Source organism: Lycium ferocissimum, chromosome 8 (assembly GCF_029784015.1).
Source record: "Lycium ferocissimum isolate CSIRO_LF1 chromosome 8, AGI_CSIRO_Lferr_CH_V1, whole genome shotgun sequence".
NCBI lineage: Eukaryota > Viridiplantae > Streptophyta > Magnoliopsida > Solanales > Solanaceae > Lycium > Lycium ferocissimum.
In genome coordinates, this window is record NC_081349.1 from 45,638,137 (window position 1) to 45,659,403 (window position 21,267).

General features: G+C 32.9%; 3 protein-coding genes and 1 non-coding gene across 4 annotated transcripts; 2 read left to right on the forward strand and 2 right to left on the reverse strand.

Annotated features, from left to right (window-relative positions):
- Window positions 1-4,394: 4,394 nt before the first annotated feature.
- On the reverse strand, window positions 4,395-8,919 carry LOC132067004 (protein LEAD-SENSITIVE 1-like). The gene is made up of 3 exons (XM_059460172.1): window positions 8,718-8,919; window positions 5,412-5,789; window positions 4,395-4,981 (listed from the first exon to the last, which is right to left on the reverse strand). Exons 1-3 carry the CDS (start codon window positions 8,809-8,811, stop codon window positions 4,683-4,685), a joined length of 771 nt encoding a protein of 256 aa, XP_059316155.1. The 5' UTR covers window positions 8,812-8,919; the 3' UTR covers window positions 4,395-4,682.
- Window positions 8,920-13,108: 4,189 nt separating this feature from the next.
- On the forward strand, window positions 13,109-13,181 carry TRNAF-GAA (transfer RNA phenylalanine (anticodon GAA)). Its single transcript has one exon. It is a non-coding gene; the product is annotated as a tRNA-Phe (tRNA).
- A 2,999-nt stretch (window positions 13,182-16,180) lies between these two features.
- On the forward strand, window positions 16,181-17,672 carry LOC132068614 (protein yippee-like At4g27745). Its single transcript, XM_059462253.1, has 2 exons — window positions 16,181-16,603; window positions 17,314-17,672. The coding sequence occupies exons 1-2, from the start codon at window positions 16,508-16,510 to the stop codon at window positions 17,539-17,541; spliced, it is 324 nt and encodes a 107-aa protein (XP_059318236.1). The 5' UTR covers window positions 16,181-16,507; the 3' UTR covers window positions 17,542-17,672.
- Window positions 17,673-19,186: 1,514 nt separating this feature from the next.
- On the reverse strand, window positions 19,187-20,196 carry LOC132068616 (ATP synthase delta chain, chloroplastic). The gene has a single exon (XM_059462256.1). It carries the CDS (start codon window positions 20,098-20,100, stop codon window positions 19,363-19,365), a length of 738 nt encoding a protein of 245 aa, XP_059318239.1. The 5' UTR covers window positions 20,101-20,196; the 3' UTR covers window positions 19,187-19,362.
- Between the last annotated feature and the right edge of the window lie 1,071 nt (window positions 20,197-21,267).

Consider the following 21,267-nt stretch of genomic DNA (forward strand, 5'->3'; position numbering starts at 1 on the left):
TATGTTCTATGATATAACTACCAATTGTTGTGGTTGGTGGTGTATTTTTTTAAGTTTTTCTATATATTTGTATATTTTGTTCAAATTAATTCCATTGGCAGACCACTTTTGCTTGGGTAGTTTTAAATACAATCAAGAGAAAAAATATATAAAGAAACTTGGTAAGTTTAACATATATTTATCAGTATTTTGACGTTCAAATTAATCCATCAAATACATGAGTGATGCAAATTGTTTTATAACTGTAGAAGACTTGGCAAACACGATGTCGATTTATTTTAAAATGATCAATACACCGGGGTTTGATTGGAAAATCTTCAAATACATTAGTTATGCTATCAAATACATGGGTAAATAAAAAATGAAATCAATATTGAAAACTTCAAATACATTACCACTAAATACATGGGTGATGCAAATTGTTGTTTCTTCTTAGAAATGAGTTAGAAAAGAAAAAGAAGTACATGATATTTAATATAAAATACATGGAGTTTGATTGGAAACGTCAAATACATTAGTTATACTATCAAATACATGGGTAAATAAAAAACTTTGTTAATCAATATTGAAAACTTCAAATATATTAATATGTGAGTCCATAAAATAGATTGATCATGTTTGTTTTGTCAAATGTATTTTATCTTTAAAGAGGTTTTGTTGAACCCTTAATGATTTAATTTGAAATTTGAATTAAAAGTTGAGTGAATGTTGAAGAATGATTTGCCAATAACAAAGATATGAATGTACAAAAATTTAATTGATAGTAGTAGTAAAGTTGAGTTTTGCGAAAAGATAGGTAAAAAATATATTGGATCATTTCTTTCTTTCTTTTTAATTTATCATATATCCCTTTAAAAAAATCTTAATTCTCAGGTATTTTATTTAATACTTTTAATTTTATTTTACATTTTTACGTGACCATGAATAAGTATTAAATATTTTACTAATTAACTAAATCACATATTAAGTTTTCAACTCATGATCCCAAGGTTCAAGGCTGTAGTAAACATAAAATATTATATGAATTGGAAGAAATTATCAAATACATGCGAAAACATACACAAATGAACCGATTTTTTATGTTATATTTTTATAACAAGATTTTATCTATAACGAATTCAACTTTATAACGATGGTAATATATAACAATCATTTTTTTTTTTTGGATAATATAATAATTAATCATCTTTATAAAAATAGAATATCTATGATTACCAATAATAAGTGTAGAAATTTTGAACAAATATTTGATCCTTTAATAATATTTATGGCAAAGTCATATGAATATATATATTTTCATCATTAAAAGATTTTCTAGTATTAAGCTTATGTGAGTCCATAAAATAGATTTAAATTACTAATAGGTGTATGTGTTTCCTATAACTATTACGAATCCAAATAATTTTGTCATTCACTTATCTTTAAAGAAAGGTTTTGTTTTTGCCCTTTAACCCTTAATGGAATTTTAATTTGAGACTTAGCCATCATCTAACCGATAGCGTAAAGGGATAAAAATCTTAAACTAGTAATGCATAGATAAAAGTTGAGTGATGACAATAAACAAGATGAAAATTGCCAACAACAAAGAACAACAACAACAACAACCCGCTGTACAAAAATTTAATTGATAGTAGTAGTAAAGTTGAGTGATTTTGGATAGTACATAGGTAAATTTGAACATGATATGGTGGATCATTTCTTTCTTTCTTTTTTAATTTCTTTCATCATATATCCCTTTAAAAAAATTTAATTCTCGGTATTTTATTTAATACTTTTAATTTTATTTTACATTTTTACGTGACCATGAATAAGTATTAAATATTTTACTAATTAACTAAATCACATATTAAGTTTTCAACTCATGATCCCAAGGTTCAAGGCACCTGTCACATAGTAAACATAAAATATTATCATGAATTGGAAGAAATTATCAATATTCGGATGGCCTATGGTATCTACTATAGCAAGATCCGAGGCATTCAAACTTACACTCCAAGATTTCTCTATAATAGCCAAGTTTTTTCGGAACCGATTTTTTATGTTATATTTTACTATGTCTATAACACATGGCACCTCACCTTGAATTTTATCCATCCATCACCAAGGAAAATAAAAACAGGACAAGAGCCGATCCTTGATGCAATTCCATCACAATCGAGTGCTCGAGTCTCCTCCTTGTCCTCATTTTTGGCCCCCATATAACAATCATTTTTTTTTTTGGATAATATAATAATTAATCATCTTTATAAAAATAGAATATCTATGATTACCAATAATAAGTGTAGAAATTTTGAACAAATATTTGATCCTTTAATACACTATTTATGGCAAAGAATATCATATGAATATATATATTTTCATCATTGTATAGAGGGATCATTACACTTCCATTCTTCGATCAATGCCGTCTTAAAGATGACATTAAACAACCTAGTCGCCCAAAATTCTTCCGGAATTTAATCTCGTCGGGTATCTTTTTCCTACGCCCTTAATACTCCCGCAATAGCCAAAATCGCGATTATTCTAAATAAACACAATGTCTCTTCCCCTTCTTCATTCAAGAGTTATAGAAGATGTCCATCTCTCTAATGAGAGTCTCCTCTAAAATACTTTGCCATTCGTCCTGATGCATTTTACTTGATCCACATCACGTGCCTTTCTCTCCTCGCCTTGGCTAGGTGTATAATTTCTCGGTCCCCTCCTTTCTCTTCTAGTTCAAAAACATACGTTCAAAAGTCGCCGTTTTTGCCGTCGAAATCGCCAGACTTCGCCTCCTTCCTCGCCATCTTATAATGTTGTAATATCGTCCACTTCTCCACCTCATCCTTGCTTTCTATCACTGGCTACGCCACCTTCTTTGCTTCACCTTCCCTAACTGATAGCGTAAAACGAAAGAAACACTTCCCTTGCTACCAAAAACAGAATGATCCCCAAATGCCCCCATATCCTTCAATTTCTCTCCCATCTCCAGGCTAACTCCCCCATCTCGATCCTAGGTGCCCCAACTAGCCATCTTGATCGCTAAATCCATACCAAGAGCTTATCAAGGGTTGTGAAGTGATGTCAATAAATCATCCTGATGAAAAAAAGTCTATTTGATGAGACTGTTGTTTATATCCCAGCAGAGAAAAAAAAAATTTGGTGTGCTAACTTACATGGAAACTGAATACATAGATGATAATAGTTCAGATACAAAAAGGGAACATCTGATAGTTGAGGTGTGTAACTTGCAAAAAAATGATAGTTCAGATGTGTTTTTGACCATTTTCTCTAAGTATTATGAAATTTTGGTAAAGATTAGGAATAGTTATTGTAGCTGAATTAGAATTTCTTCATTCGCGATTTTATTGAAGTTATTTGTTCCCAATACGTGCATCACATTTTCAACTAGCCATTTCTCACTTCAGTTAAGGCTCTTGATCTTGCAACAAAAGGTTCATTCAGAACAATGGGATTCTCAGGGAATCATTTACTGTTGTCTATTGTAATCAAGAAAGGCAAGTTCCATTTGGATGAGGAAGCTAATGCAGCTTTCAGCACACTTAAACAAGCAATGGTTCCTGCCCACATTGGACTATGAAAGAGTTAAGCATCATGTCTTGTTTAGTTCTCTATGACAGAGTTAATTGCTACTATGTAATTGAATGTTGTCGATGTTGGCATTAAACTTTTGTGTAATGCAAAGAATAAGAAATTGTCTTTATTCCCACTTTTATTCTTGTGGGTCCTTTTCCTATCTCACTTCCTTTGTCTTATATGAAAGACAAAGTGTCCCTCATTGATTAGGAAGATAATTTTTTTCCTCCTTATATTGAATTGTCTTCTATTGGAGTTGTAAAGATCTAGTAAAAGAGAGTGGCCTCACTCACGCACATGAAGAAAACATCTTCTCAACCGGCCATAACGATTTGCACCCTAGTCGGGCCGAAATTGCTTTCGAGGCAGTGGCACACAGTGATTTGATAAGTTTTTTTTACTGTTTGTTTTTAATCCAGTTCAGTATCAATATTGTGCTATTTTTCTAACAGTCGACATGCAGTGGTATCCAATTAGCTTGTCCTCGTGTCTGAATTCTGCTCTGTGCTCAGTGTAACATCTCATTTCTCTCCGGTCTTATATTTTCTTTCCTGCTTTCAGTCTCTTCCTTCCATCTAGTTGCAGTTGCAACATTATCTTCTACCTCCAGATTGAAACAGATGTCAATAATGTGAATCATTCTTATTGTCTGTTCAGCAAGTAAAACAGTTGCAATGGCCTCACATGATATAGGTTATTAACCATTCTTTGAATAAGGAAAACTTATTGGTTTCAATGCAAGAACGTTGATGCATCAGGATGTTCTTGCAAATATAGTAGAGGTTCCATTGAGCATATTATCATTTGACAGCGAATAATATGATGAAGTTACAGATTTTCTGCACAACAATCTTGTATGCCAGAACATAGACTCGGCAATTAGATGAACGACACTCCCAAACTAGGTATAAAGGCCTAGCTTTGTAAGAAGGATACATAACAAATAAAACTCACTCACTGTCAACTTAGAGTAGGATCATTACCTTTTACACACGGATAACCAAAGAGCAGTTTTTGGCCAATGTGTATGATACGTCAAACAAATACACAACTTCATCATAAATCGGTACAACATCAAGATCGTATGTAACACAATGAGACTGATGTCACCTAGCAGTTTCCGGATTAGAAGCCTCATATTCTAGGATCGTTCTCTCATTGCTGCTTCCATAACCAAGCTTCTCTGCCAGGTTTTCAACTGCTACTTTGATAACATCACTTCGAACGCCAATGTCAGTTGCATATCTATTCACATAATGCATCCCGGCTGTTACTGTAGCCACACCAACAGTACTAGGAATTAGCAACTTTAAAGGGGAGGAAAGAAGAGCAGCTAAAGGAGCACCAATAACAGAAGAAGCTTGTCCGCTGCTTCCAACGCCGGGTCCATCAACTGTCACAAGACCTGTTAGGAGTGGCAAAATTAGCCCACGAAAACATGACTTGCCCAATCCAATCAAGTTTGAACTGGTCATTGACCCCCCCAATAATTAGTTCAGCCCATTTCAACCCATCTAAACATTGGGATGATATGTAGCCCAAATTGACCAATGGGAAACCTTGTCAAAATCTTTTCAAATAGTCATTTTTTTATTTGATATGTTATATATAAGCCATAATAAAGAAAAAGCCATAATTTCATTTGGTACTTAGAGAATTATAAAAGAACAAATAAAGAAATTAAAACTTAGTAAGAATTGGGGGGTTGGGTTATGACCGGCCGCTTTTTAGCCTATTTCAGCACAAGTAACTTTTGGGTGGGTCAAATATTAACTCAACTCATTTTGACCCACCTAAATTATATTAAGCCCAACCCGCCCATTTGACACCCTTACCTGTTTTGCAGTACAAGGCAAAGTCCTCACAGTTTTGCCGGAACACATTATAGTTCCCAAATCCATTTTGAAGAAGATACATTGCTCGGTGTATGACTGTATCTGGAGGATCCGACACTGCCCTAGTGCAAGTACCACCTCGCACTTTGGCAAGGAAAACAGACGGGCTTACTCCGTATTCGAAGTTGTGGATTGAACCATCGCGGATAAAGCAATCCAGACAAGAAAGAACGACGCCACTGTTAGGTAGCTTAAATCCACAGTCAGGAAAGGTTGGACATGAAGAGGAAGAAAGGTCTGATATTTCATCATCAGCAGCATCAGAAAAAGCCTGGAGACGGTTAAAATGGACCACTTTGCTTCCACCAACAAAAATACCTGTGAATACCATATTCTCAGAAGACTTCATACATTTTTTTAAAAAAAAAATTGTACTCCTTCCGTCCCAATTTATGTGACAGTCTTTCCTTTTTAGTTAGTCCCGAAAAGATGACACATTTCTATATTTAGTAACAATTTAACTTTAAACTTTTCATTTTATCCTTAATGAGATAATTTATAGCTACACAAATATCTATGGCTTATTTTGTACCATGAGTTTCAAAAGTCTTCTTAAACTCTCTGTCCAATCAAACACCTCTCGTATAAATTGGGACGGAGGGAGTACTAATTTGCAAGAAGAAAATTTGACCTTGCTATTCAACACTAATTCGAGCATCGTGATCTAAATGAATATAAAAAAACTGGACTTGTACATGTTAGTAATTGCAGCTGATCCCTTTGGAATTTTGTTTCTTAGTTGGAGGGTGAACGACAACTTTTTAGATCAACAGAGAAAGCACAAGAAAAAACATGTGAGATTAAAAAAATTCCAGACACCAGATTCATGGTATGTATTTTATAAAAAAATGGTTCATCTGGGTAAAAGGTTAACTTATGGATATTCCACATATTTTGCATCAGAGTAAGATAGATATTATGGCAACTATTGTTGCAAGGTAAAGATGGGGTGCAGAACCAACACTTAGAGATGAAGTGTCTGCTTCATATTATTATACATCATAGAATAACATATGTTAGAGGAGTCATGAAGAAAAAAGTTACTTATAACAAAGTATGCACCTTGAGAGACCATCATACAATCACTCGAAAAAAAGAGACAATGCAACAACCTCAAGCAGTCTTATGGTTTGTCGAGTTGAACAAGTGCAGTTAAGAAGCCATGGTCGTTCAAATTTCAGCAATAAGGCATCAACAAGTAGACCGCACCAAATATAATGAAAAACCTCCAGGACATATAACCTCCAGCCTATCAATCAATTAATCCACCCCCTATATGTAGTAAAATTGCTAGCTTTATCATTAAGTCATCATTTTGTAGAGCAAAGGCCCTGTATTGTTTCAATTGTATTTTGCAAGACCCTTGAAGGAAGTTTCACTTGAATGTCATGAGTCCTCAATTTGATCAGACTAATATATATGCTACCAAGAAGAATCATGTTAAGTCATAAGACCCACAAGAAAAGTAACAAACCTTTTCCTAGGTTTATTGTACCTTCTAGAAAGATAGAAAAGCACGTGTTACAGCAGCAATACTTAAAATAATATGGTAATTCAACTTAATCTGGTTTAAACTTGCTGAAACAAAACTTTGGTGCCTACATCATTTTTCTAGATTATATTCAGATCAACGGCTCTCTTAGCTACAGAATGGCAATTTAGAAGCCATAATGTAGAAATCAGCATATCCTGCATATCTAACTTTTAACTATATTTGCCTGAGGAAGATTCCTCTGAATCCAACGTATATCATTTCAAATTGCAGTTTTGTTTAATCATGTTATGTAAGTACTACTTTTAGGACTTACATAATTGAAAAGTCTAGCACCGATTAAGCACATATATTTAGACATCATGGTGGATTAAATGCCAGAATTTCCAAGATAGAATGTTTAGGAACTATATTTCTGTGCAGTAACATCCATTCACATTTCATACTTAATCTAGAATGGAAGAAAAAGAAGAGAATCAAGCTAACTTTAGTTTACACAACTCTGGCAAACATAAGGATATCGACACTCATTTCACACCTCTACTTTCCAAAAGTAGCTACATATAGTTATATATACCCTAAATGGTCATAACTCTAAAAACGTTCTTCGTTCATAATTTCTCAGTTCCTCTTAGTCCGAGTATTGAACAGTTTAAGTTACCCCTCAATAGCTTAAATGGACTCTCCCGTGCTTATTCGTGTTACTTTGATCTGCCTTTACTATCCAATTATAAGATATGATTTCAGCTATAATACAGGACCTAAGATAAAGCAAGTTGCCAAAAAAATTACAAAATTTAATGTACTGCTTATTATTGAAATCCCAAGCAAGACATGACTTAAGCCAGAACGCATATGAACCTCCATATGTACAAGCAAGCTACTCGGGGATCGATCACAAAACTTGTCATTTTGATGCAGGTGATATCTATGAGACAATAACTACATCGAAAATCAAATGCAAGCAACTGATGTAAGCCAGATTCACATATGAACCTCGGGTAAATTTCATAAATGATCACATAACTATGACTTTTTTTAACCAAAGTCACATTACTATGTTTCTAATAGAAAAATCACAAAACTTTCACCCCACTAACACAAAAGTCACAATTGCCGGAAATCAACCTTCCTATGAGTGATAATTTTTACTCTACATTTTTACCCTTTTTTTTTTAAAATTTTAATCTAATAAATAAATACCAATTAAAAGAGGACCGACCTGATCCGACGCGACCCCAACCAATTTTGAGAGTGTAGTTAATGTATAAAAGAATCATGTCCCGCACATGAGGAGCGTGTTGAATACTTAATTAAGTAAATAAAAATGTGATCTCTTTTAACTGCTTAAGCCTTTTATGCTAGATATGCGTATGAAAACATACATAAAAAGTAAGCTAATCATTGCTTAATGACAAAAATTATAATTCTAACTACCCAATTTGAGGGCCCAAAAAAATCCAAAAATAAATAATGAAAGCATATCAGCAGCTATTAAGCTTAACAAACCCAAACACGTCTAATTAGGTTCAGTAATTCATATGAGAAAAGACAAATCTTGATTGTCAAAACCAAACAAAACATTCAAAAGAGGAAATCAAAGCTACCTTCTAAGAAGGTAAATGAAGTAAACTAAAACACTTCCACTGCTATGCCAATAGAGATAAAGTAAAAGTCAAACACATAAAACTAAGTACACAGAGAGACAAACAGGCAAAAATACTATTTTTCTTTCCTAAATTTTGTGAGTTTACCATGTTGAGAGTAAGCAAAAGCAGCTCTGTAAGTGTAAATATGATCTCCTGGTTTGAGCTCACTCCTTCCCACTATGTTTGTCAACAACCCCATTTTTCTCTACTCAACTTGCTGTTCTTGGAAACAATGTACTTTGTAACTAGAAATGTTTGATTAATAATGCAAATGGACACATTTCACAGTTTCTTTATTCCCAAAATAGTGTACAGGTAATGTGTCCTCAACGGAGTGGTTCACCAAATGATCGCTCAACTAACGTTAATGGAAAAAGATGGATACATTATACTAATAAAATCCATTACATGATCATGATGATGAGTCTGCATGTTTCGTCATTATCTGTAATTTTCCTCTTTCTTTCAGAGAGGTGGAAATGGGCAATTATTTGTGGAGCAAATATTAATCGTTTTTGTAACACTAAAAATCTCATTTGATGTAAAGATGGATTTGGTGTGCTTGGGTTGTTACCTTATTATTTCTATAATAAGCAAAAGCAAAAAGTAAGTACTTTCTCGTTCCAATTTATATAAGGGTTGATCTATTTGGAGAGACAAACAACTCTTTTTTTAACTCAATTTCAAACATAAATCATTCGAGTATTTTATAATAAAATTATTTACATATTTGAAAACTACATAAAAAGTAATATAAGTCTGCATAATTAATAATTCACAATATATGAAAAGAGTTAGGAGAAAATCATAAACTGGGACGGAGGGAGTAATAATATTATTTTATTCTTTACCCTATTTTTTTTGTAATAACTCTACCCCTATCTTAATTTTCTTTATAGTAATATTGTAGATCTATCTTTCTGATCGTTGATATGTGGCGTTATGTAACGACATGAACCTTATAATCTATAAATATTATATTCAGTAAAATAGTATTACGATAAGCTACTCCCTCTGTCTCAATTTGTTTGATACTTTTCGTTTTTCGAGAGCCAAACTTCTTAATTTTGACCGTGTGTTTGAACATAGAATCTTTAGATTTTTCTAAATAAAATTTACATATTTGAAAATTACGTAAAAAGTAAGTCACCATAATCAATAATTTAAAATATTTTAAAGACATATGAAAAAATTACTGTCAAAGAATAACTCTTTTGACTCTCGAAAAGCGAAAGTTGTCAAACAATTTGGGACAAAGGGAGTACATAATAAGCCACTTCGGTGGTGGCCGAGGTTGAGCAGGGAATCACCCAAAAATGAGGGGTCTTTGTTTCGATATCACCTGCATGAGTTTTTCAGTCAAGCGTTGTACGATTTACATCCCTATGGGATTTGTATGTTATTACACTGGAGCGGGTCGCATTCAAAGAGTAGAAATTGTGGGTTCCCTTGTTATAGAAAAGATACATAATAAAATATATGTAACAACCATCCAAACAAGTGGTAAGCGGTGAAAACAACTACTTAGTTGAGTGAAAATGGTTAGAATTTGCTGGGAAGAACAGACTTTGGATTCTGTCCTCGTGGGGTCTGTGATTTTGCATTTCTCAGTCAACGTTAATAGCAAAAATAGAAAGGGCCTTTTCATGATTACCAAAGCAACCTAAAATAATCCCATTACCATCTATAAATTTTGCACCTCAAAAATTTTACATAGTGTAACAATTTATGTATTTTGTATATCTTCAAGATATACAATAGTTTTTGTATTGTATATCATTAAATTATACAAAACATGGATGGCATATCCTGGAGGTATACAAAATATACTCGTTAGATTTTTCGTACATAATCATATTATACTAAAAGTGGAAAGCTCCCACCTTGAAAATTGCATTACCATTTTGCCCCTACACTAAACCAAAATCTAATTAAATAGCTAATTAAACAACAAATTTAGCTAAGTAGTCATATTTTATTTACATTATAATTTATTAATTACAGTAACAATGAACCGGTTCAGCTGCACTGAATTGGATAAGTTAAATGCGATGACTGCTTCATTTTCCAGTAGTCATTACAGGTTGTTACAGTTGTGTAAATATTCCTAATTATCATTTACATTGTGGTCTTTTGACATTTCAACTCTATTTGTTTTGTCCTTTGAGCTTCCACCGATAATAACAATTTATGTAGCCACTTCACATCTTCATTGCACTATATAATGTGCACAACAAAAGTCTCAGATCACTTTTCGTCTTCCTGGCACAAATTCACTTTTTTCCATAAATTTCTATTGGTGTGTACTTTGCTCAACTTCATCTTGGCAGATCTTTTTACGAAATTGGCCTTTTAGTAACTTAATTAGCTTTTAATAAAAAGAAAAACTTAATTAGCAACCATGATCATTTTAATGTTCTAAGAAATTGCTTTATTCCTATTTTTGTTGTTTACTTTTGGCTTTATCAGATCTGACATTTCAAATTCTTGAATGAATTCTAATGCAACTGTTGATTTATAATGGTAGTTTATTTTAAAATTATGTTGACAGATAATATGTTGTCTGAAAATGCTATCATTATGACCTAAAGCCAGTGATTCATTCATACTTAAAGCTCTGAACATCCAAATTGTAAGTATATCTGCTCGTGCTTCTATGACATGTAAAGGAAAACAAATTTCTGCATCTAAAAAGCTAAGTTGCAAGTGGAAGGGTTTAATTTACGTATTATAGTCATGATTTAAATAAAGTTGATCTTTTACTTTTTGTTTATAATTGTTATTGTTTTTATTATTTTCTCATCATCCTATTGAATGATATCTTCCCGACTGTTATTGTTTAGCAGGTCATGAGATCAAAAGAGAATTATTAAGGAATTGCAGTCAAAGTTTGCAAATGATGTCGCACTATCCTACCCCTAAACCAAGTTCCTAAAAATTATTCCTAATAATATTGTCAGCATAAAAATAATATGTTTCAACAACCAGAAATGATCTCTTAGTAACAGAGGTTCACAAGAAAAGATTATTCATGGTCTTCTCTTCTCCTTCTTTTTGTTTTATTTTGTCCTTTTATCTCATTGTCCTTAGTCTGCATTAAAGTTTTAAAAAAACAAAGTCATTACGGAAGTAACCAAAGAATGAAAGTCGTGCATTAGCTGCTAATAAATTGGTATATTTAAGCTCACCAATTAGTCTTTTATTTTGATGTTCAATGTTTTACCTTGAATGAAAGAAATTTCATTAACCAAAATAATACCGTATTACTGGCGGTTGCAAAGATTATTAACAAAAGAATGAAAGTTTAATCTTATATGTGCACACAATATTAAATATAGCACTTTTGAGTCTCATTTGGTATAGAGACACCTTTGTTAGGAAGCGCTTTAGAGACACCTTTGTTAGGAAGCGCTTTACCCCAAATAATATATGTATAAATATAGATGGTTGCAAGAGGATTAATAAAAGATTAGAATGCACAGTCGGTAACTCAAGAAGAAATAATATGGTGCGGTTATGAAATCAACCTCAAGATTAGTGATCGACATACATGAGATACCAATTAACATGGGATACACGTGCAACACACGTGATCAGAAACTAATTTTCTAAATAAGTGTGGCATGTAATACGTTTCAAAAAGGATATTTGCGTAATTTGTTTTGGTGCACACTATAAATTTCCCAAATTAAAAAGGAGGGAGGTTAGTTTATGTTTGGGGAGTTGAGTTATGACCTATTATTTTGATCCAATTCATTTTAGTCCAAGCAAATCATGATCCATTCATTGATTTGACATGTTGTTAAAATTTAATCCGATATTGTTATTTGTCACCTCTATAATTTTCGGTGGTCATGATACGTTTATTGATTTAATTATTTCTAATCTGTTAAAAACTTTACCCAATATAGTTATTTGACCTAATGTGGTGCAAGTCAACCAAATTAGTTAGATTATACGGATTATAAGCTATTAGTATTAAACATTTCGGAGGTTTTCTAATGGGAATTAGATATATACACAATACACAAGTCATTCATGACCTCATGAAAAGGGAAGCTGGTGGCTTCTGGCCTTGACAAATTCAAATTTTGTGCTCCATTAACAAAGCATTAGTATATTAGTTTAGCATTGAAATTTGGTGCATCTTATAATTTTTTTTAAAATGAAAGTCGTTTTTAAGTAATATTGTCATATTCTTGCGTCGGTCTTTAAATGCACTTGTTCATAGGTCATAAGTGTGAACTATGATGGATGATGGTGTTATAAAAGATAAAGTAGATTTAAAATCACATGAGATAGAATTATCTCAAAATATCTACAAGCTCTTTAAATGGTGTTCCAATAGTTTAGTTCATATTTCTATTTTTAATTTTTTCATAAAATAAAAAGTATTAGTAATTATTTAACTTTTATATTTAGACACAATATCTTGATAAGCATAACTGATATTTAGATTCGAATTTATATATAGTTTGTATTGTTTACTCACAACAGCGGGGATAGCTCAGTTGGGAGAGCGTCAGACTGAAGATCTGAAGGTCACGTGTTCGATCCACGTTCACCGCAATTGTTTTTTTCCCACAGGCTCAGTTTAACCATCTTCTTAGCACCTTTAATTTGTCATTTTATTTGCTGAAGTTTCAATTAATCAGTCAACAGGAGATTGAAAATAAAACTTGTTATGACAAGAAATACATAAAACTTCCTAACTTAAGTTTAAGATCCATTGGAAGCTTTTGATGCTGATTTTGGCATGACATATTATTGAAGAAGATGAAGATGATAATAAAATATTGGGTGAATGCTTTGCCAAAATGACTAGAGATTGAGATCTTTCATCAAGGCAGTAAAGAAGAGGATTCAATACAAAGAACATTCATGGAAGAAAGCATAGTTGAGAAGGTAAAGTATTTGAGGAGATTGTTTTAAGGCAACTACCCTGAGGGTGGCAAAACAGAAGGAGGCAACATTCAACTACATGAACAAGGTCCAACAAATCTAAAAAGAATTAAAGTATTTTCAAGAACTCTTGAACAGGTTGAATGATGAAGACAAGGAGAAGACCCAAATTGATACAAGACTACATATTTTAAGATTGTCACAAGTAATACAAAACAGTGTTTTAAAAGGCGGGAGCGTGAGGCGGTCATTTTACTTTGCACGAGGCGAGGCGTAAGCCCTGAGATGTAGGGCGTAAGCCCATGAATCTTTAAACTTTTAATTTATAATGTAGTAAAATAGTCCACACCCCACTTGTGAAATTACACTCGGTATGTTGTTAATATAGTAAAATAGTAAAACAACAACAACAACAACATACCCAGTGAAATCCCACAATGTGGGGTCTGGGGAGGGTAAAGTGTACGTAGACCTTACCCGTACCTCGGAAGGTAGGGAGGCTATTTCCGAAAGACCCTCGGCTCAAGAGAAAGCATGGCAAAAAAAAGTTAGATAAGAACAAGCAATTCAAATAAAATAGTATAATAACACAAAAATTATAAAAAAATACATTAATGATTTAAAAAAAAATTAAAACATGATTAAAGAAACTCATAGAAAACAAAACTTCTAACATGATTTTAAAAGTATAAATAATGTAATGATATAAAAGCTATTATGAGATGCAAATCAACTCTAACATCTTAACTTTCAAACAATAAAAGAAACATAATTTCTTAAAATATATTACTATGCAATTTACCTCCCCAAAAAAAAAAATTCTTTAAAATTTATCAATATTATAATTCAAACATCACTCCATCGATAAGAACAAAATTACTTTCAAATAGTGAAATAATAAAATATGATAATTTTGGGTCTTAGGACAAAAACATGAAGACCAATGACAAGTTAAGATGTAAAATTTGGCTATGTTTTTTTACAAGAAATGTTAAGTGATATCAACCCTCATTGTGTTCTCAAATAGTAAATATGTAATAGTATGACTTGTTATTTTGGGGTTCTCTCAATCTTCTTATTCCTAAAATGAAAAATAGTATTATGCATCATTAATTTATTAAAAAATTATGAGAGTTAACATTGTTAACTAAGGAATTTGACACATAATTTTTGTAAGAACTGCTAAGCTAGCCTCGAGCATTGGGAGTTAGGCTTGTTTAAGGAATACAATCGAACAAAACTAAGCCCTACAGGTGAGCCCGGGTATGTTTGCCAGTGCCTCGCCCCAAGGCAAGTCCCAAAACTGCCTTTTAAAACACTGATACAAAGAAGAAGGGCCTTCACTTTACTTTCTTTCTTGTTTTATATTATAATTTTATTAGCATCCTCATTTGTAATATCATCATGGAGTTCAACATTGTGATGATCATAGAGTATTTAATTCTTTCAAGTTCTTAGATGCTTGCTAGTAGTAGAAGGGGTGTTTGACCTCATTAAGCTTTGTAAGGTAAAGTTCAGTCCCTTTTACTTGTACTTATTCTTTTTGAGATTCTTTTATTATTAATTTTTTTTAAAAGGCCACTTGAGTGGTCCAATAGTCTCTAAAAAACACACAAATTCTTTGAATGTTTTAAAACCAAGTAATTACACGTTTTGCCCTTCAAATGGATTGGTCTTTAATTTTGTCATTCAAATGGGCTGGTCTTTAATTTTTGCCCTTCAAAATTGAACTTATGCCTAGAGGCGGTTACTCAGATGGTAAGCGCCCTCCACTTTCAATCCAAAGGTTGCGAGTTCGAGTCACTAAGAGAGCAAAGGGGGGAGCTCCTGGGGGGAGGGGTTATTAAAAAAAAAAAAAAAAAGCTTAGAGGGGCATAAATTCTTTACTGACGCTAGCATAACTTGTGAATATTATGATGCGTAACTTATAATCTTCTATGCATAAGTTTGATTTTGAAAGCCAAAATTAAAGACCAGCCCATTTGTAGGACAAAAATTAAAGACCAACACAAAATTGACAAAAGTGCAAATGACCCTTTAAAGTTCAGAAGGAAATTGCCTCACTTTCATTTTTTGCAATTATCAAGCATGTAACTTTCACAGTTGTGCAACATAGCCAAAAACGCATCTCAAATACTCACCATGACCGGAGATTTCGTTAACCATCTTTGGATCTATTGCAGTATATATTTTCTTTTATAAAATTTCTTTTTGCTACATTAGTATAAGTGTGATTTTCAAGGATAGTTAGATATCACTAAAAGGTTCCCAAATCATTTTGAAATTCAATTGTGAATTTTGCTACTTTTAAATTTAATGTTTAATTCAAGCTTACGTTTTCTTATTGATTTTTTTTTTTCGTTTTCCGTTTGAATTTGATCAACCAATTAATATTTAATTGCGTACAAAATTTTCATTTTATTTTAAGAAAGAATATAGGCTTATCTGGACCATAGCAGTGGTTTGGGAAGGGCGGGGTTTTTTTTTTGGGGGGGGGGGGGGGTTGGTTGTCGGTCCATAGCCCTCTAAAGTAACGTCATGGTGCTATTTTTATAAAAGAATTTTAAGTTATATATGCACTAGCTAGTTATAACCACTACTTCTCAAGTTAGTTATAACTACTACTTCTCAAGTTATAATAATGATTAATGATCATAAGATTATCTCTAGAACAAGGGGACAATTAAATAGTGAATCCCATCCTTGATCCTTATCAATACCTAATTATTTTATTTAATGCTGGTTGATTGCAGTCTACTACTACTAGTTAATTTGTAAATCTTCAATCAAGTGATTTTCTTATTACTTCCTTCACTTTCATCTTAATTTCAGCCTAATTATTGATGCCGGCAACTTGAAGAAAGCTTTTGCTTCAAAGCAAACAAGAAATTAATCTTTCTACAAACTAATTCATTTAATACTAGTCAAACTAATTTACTTGCTTCCAACTTCAAGATCCTCTAATTTTGAGAGACCATTCAATTTTCAAACATATGGAAGAAGGATTATTCGGTCCACGGATATATAGTTGCTGTAAATGCCGAAATCACATTGCTCTTCATGATGATATCGTCTCCAAAAATTTCCAGGTTATGATTTTTCTTTCAATTAATTAATCTCAAGCTTTTCATTTTTGCTTTTCTAGGACAACTTGAAATTATTACGGTCAGGGGCACGAGAGCAGAATTTAAATTTGATAAATCAACCTTTAAGGTTCTTAGACTAATTATAGTTCTGAAATTATGAGTTTCAGATACGAATTCAGGATTTGAACTACATGGTGGATTTCAAAATTCTACCACAACTCATTTGATTTACTAAGTTTGAAAATCTATATTTTGTACTTATTTAGTGATTGTCTTAATTGTTGAGCCGAAGTCACTAGGTTCATAATTTAACTGACTCTTTTCCACTTACATATTTCTATGTTTTGTGTCAAGAATATTGAGTTCACTTGAACATATCGAACCTGTGTTATCAGTGCTGAAGGCATGACTTTCACCAAGATTGTTTATAATCTACTCTATATACATGAAAATAATATTGTAACCTTGTATATACAATATAATTTTTCGGCAAGAGGGCTCGACTAAACACCTTCCGCTCCTCTTGTTCCATCTCAACATGTTGTATTCATGGGCGGAGCCAGAGGGGCGGAAGGGGTTCATCCAAACCCCTTTCAAGGAAAAGTCACACTGTATACATAAGATTAAAATAACTTTCTTTCTCTAATGATAAATCCCCTTAGCCACCAATTATATCTGCTTTTGTATATGACACATAATCTTGTAAAAGGCAGGCAAGCACTGGGAGAGCTTATTTATTTACGCATGCCATGAATGTAGTGATAGGGCTAAAGGAGGATCGGCACTTACTGACTGGTTTGCATACTGTGGCTGATGTTAAGTGCTCTGATTGTGGGGAAGTTTTGGGATGGAAGTATGAAAGAGCATATGATGAAAGCCAACAGTATAAAGAAGGAAAGTTTGTTCTCGAAAAATTTAAGATTGTCAAGGAGAATTGGTAGCCTCGATGGGAGAGATTTATGAACATATCTCAAGTGTATATAATTAACTTGGATAGTATTTTTACCAGATGTGTTGTGAATATCAGGAAATTATTTGTTTAATAAATAAACTTTAATGGCTTTAGTTTCTATATTGATGTTATTATTTCACCAAACTTCAATGTAGCGCACATTTTTTTCTTGCTCTTTCACTTTCATTTCTAAATTCGGCTCGCTCCCGGCTACACAGTTTGAACCTTTCGCCTGCTTATAAGTAAATTCGAACCAGCCAGACAACCAAGGGCGGATTTAGGGGGTTGGAAGGGTGTTCACCCGAACATCTTCGGTAAAAAAATTACATTGTATATATAAGGTAGATTTTCTGTGTTTTTGTACACATATAAGTTTTGAACATCCTAAAAATATCCAAAAGATTATCTCAAGCGGTCCAAGGCATTCAAAATGCTCTCTAGCATCCAAGGTTCGATCTCCACGGACAACAATGTTTTTTTGTATGTTTAGCCAGCGTCCAAGGTTCGATCCCCAGGGACAACATTAATTTTTATATTTAGCTTTTGTTATTTTTTTCCAATCCCTTGAGTGAAAATTCTGGATTCGCCACTTGGACAACTAGCAGATAAGCTAGGCATCTAAAGAACATACGATCCGAGTTACCACCAAGCATAAACGTCAACAACAACAACAACATACCCAGTGTGATTTCACCGGTGGGGTTGGGGAAGGGTAGGATGTGCGCAGACCTTACCCCTACTTTTGTGAGGTAGAGAGGCTGTTTCCGGTAGAACTTCGACTTAAAAGAAAAGTATCTGATGTAGGAGCCAAGCATGAAAGTCATATCGTAAAAAAAGAAATAGGGAATTTGGCACAACGAGACATCTCAAACATTGATAAGGGAAGAATCAAGCTTTCATTAGGATGATATTCCTTTCTTCAAAATGACAAGCCTAACTAGTTTTCTGAAAATACACTCGCATCTATCTATCTAAGTCATAGTTTCTTGGAAAGAAGGTCTGAGCAAATACATTCGGCATGTATGAGATTCAATACTATATTACTAAAAAGAAACAGAGAGAAATTGAATTAAGAGAAATAAAATAGACAAGTATTTTCTCTATCATATATAGGTGTGAAGCAAGCGGGATCTTTAAAGCAATAAAAGCTAAGGAGGCCACACATATAACTCCTCTCATTGTGAGTAGAGTGAGTCCTTTCCTTTCTCATTTTTTTAGTGCCAGGAACAATCCAATTGAATTTTCAATTTTATGAGTAGTAAGACACTAAGACCTCAGACTTTGACACTTTACTCTTAGTTGGCAAATCATTGCTCATAAAATCTCCTGAGTTGAATGGAAGCAAAGGACTGAAACCTTTCCTTTCTTATTTTTTCTGTGCCAGGAATAATCCAATTGAATTTTCACACTTTTAGACTTTGACCTAAGACCTCAGACTTTGACACTTTACTCTTAGTTGGCAAATATTGTGGCAACGAGGAATTCATCATGGTTATTTTGGTAAAGAGAAATTCGTCTGTATCCAAATACTTAAGACTAATCGCAGTCTTCGAAACACACACACATGACACATATATGTAAAATTCAGTACATTTATATAAGGGAGACTGTTTTTGTATAACTAGCGTGACGAATAAATTCAATACATCTACTTTTTCATCAATTCAAATATAACACACTTTAGCAGAGTCAATAGTAGATAAAGATTATACACAACATATTCGTCACACATACATGTAAAAAAACAAAAAAATTAACACATATATAAAGAGCAGAATTGACCTGACTCTAAATCTTGAATTCACATTAATCACATAACAAAGGATTTTGACCTCTTCTTATCATCAACCAAATTTCTTACCTTAACCTTAACTTTTTCAGCCCCACTAAACTCTTGTACCTTGTTAGCTATTTCAAAGATTTCACATTTTTCCATTTTCACCTTAGATGAAACCAACACAACTTGTGTCCCACAAAGTTGATCATAAATCCTCTCAAATTCCATCAACACTTCATCCACAATCCCCACTTTCTTTTTCTCCACCAAAAGTTTCACCACACTAACCAAATATTTATTAAATTTCCCTTTAGACAGTATCTCTTTAAGAACATACCCTTTTTCTTTATTTTCCACAAAAGGGTCTGTCATAATAGCACTTAGTTGTTCATTTCTTAACCATTTTGATAACCTCCTTACATCTTTTTCAAGATTTTCAAGTGAGTTGTTACACTTAGCTATATCTATAAGTGCTGTAGCATAACCACTTGAAGCTCTAGTATGAGCTGTTTGATGATGCCTTAAAGAAGGTTGTTTGTGAAGTGGATTTTTAGATAGAGATGGGAAATTAGTAGTAGGGAAATTGCAAGTTTTTTTGTGTGTAAAAGAGTTGGTTTTGTTTGAGATTAATGAAGTTGGTTTTCGGAAATTAAAGTGGGATGATGAGGAAGGTGGTGGTGTGTATGGATTCTTGAAATTGTAGAAATCAGCAGAGTTTCTACGGATGGTTGGAACTTTAAGTGAAGAAACTGAGGTAGAAAGTGTATCCATTAGAATTAATTTTGGTAAGGAAGGAAGAAAGGCGAAGAAGAGATACTCATATAAATTGAGAAAAATGATAAAAATGGTCTCTGTTGTTTGAAGGAAGGTTCAAAATAGTCCCTTAAGTATGCACCAAAGGGTTTTGGGAATTTAAGCTTGCAAAAAGTTAACACTTTTAGTGTCTGTCATTTACTCCCTCCATCTCAATTTATGTGTTACTACTTTTCGCTTTTTTAGAGTTAATTTAACTAAATTTTGAAGCTAAATTAAATTAACTCAACATTTTAACATTAAAATTTATATATTTGAAAACTACATGAAAAATACTATACGTTGCAGCTTTTCTCATATCAATTTGAGAAAAAAAAATACATTTTAAAATGTTAGCTAAAGTTCATAGAAACAATGAAAAAATGCCACATAAATTGGGAAAGAGCGAGTAACAATTTTTGTTCGTTAGATTTCGCAGAAACAATGAAAAAAAAAGATTCAACCATAAACACCAACAAATTCTCATTAAAGACTATACTAGACACTAAGAATATATTTATAAAAATAGTAGACATTACACCTCAAAAAATTGCACGTGACTCTAGAAGTAAATCAAAAATAGTAGAAGCTAAAAAAATTATACCTCTGAATGTGAGTTTCCGCTAATTTTAGTTTTTTTTTTCATAGTTCATGTCAAATCTAATAGATGAATTAGGTAAATATTTGACGAAGACTAAAAGTGTTATCTTTTGACAAACTTAAAGGATCAAAATTGTTAAGTGTATACTTAAGGGACTATTTTGAATCTATCCTCAAACATAAGGGACTAACTTTGTTAGTTTCTCATCTGAAATTTGTGGTGGAAAATTGGTGACGACAAACCAAGGATAATTTCTCAGCCACCAGTTGACCTACTGTCAGAGCTTCTTTTGGGCCTTGTAATTCCAGGCCCAGGGAATTGTACTTGAACTTGCCCCATAATAACTTTTTTGGCCCATTGATTTACTGAAGCTTGTTGGTTGTGGCCTACCCTGAAACTGCCAAATGCCAAATCTATGGTGTGGAGATTGTACATAGAGTGCGAAATATCACTGGATTACTTAGAAATAATTTTCTTTCTGTGTATTTGGGATGCCCAACTCCAATTAATTGAGCTTGCTTACATTGCTAGTTTCAACCCGAATA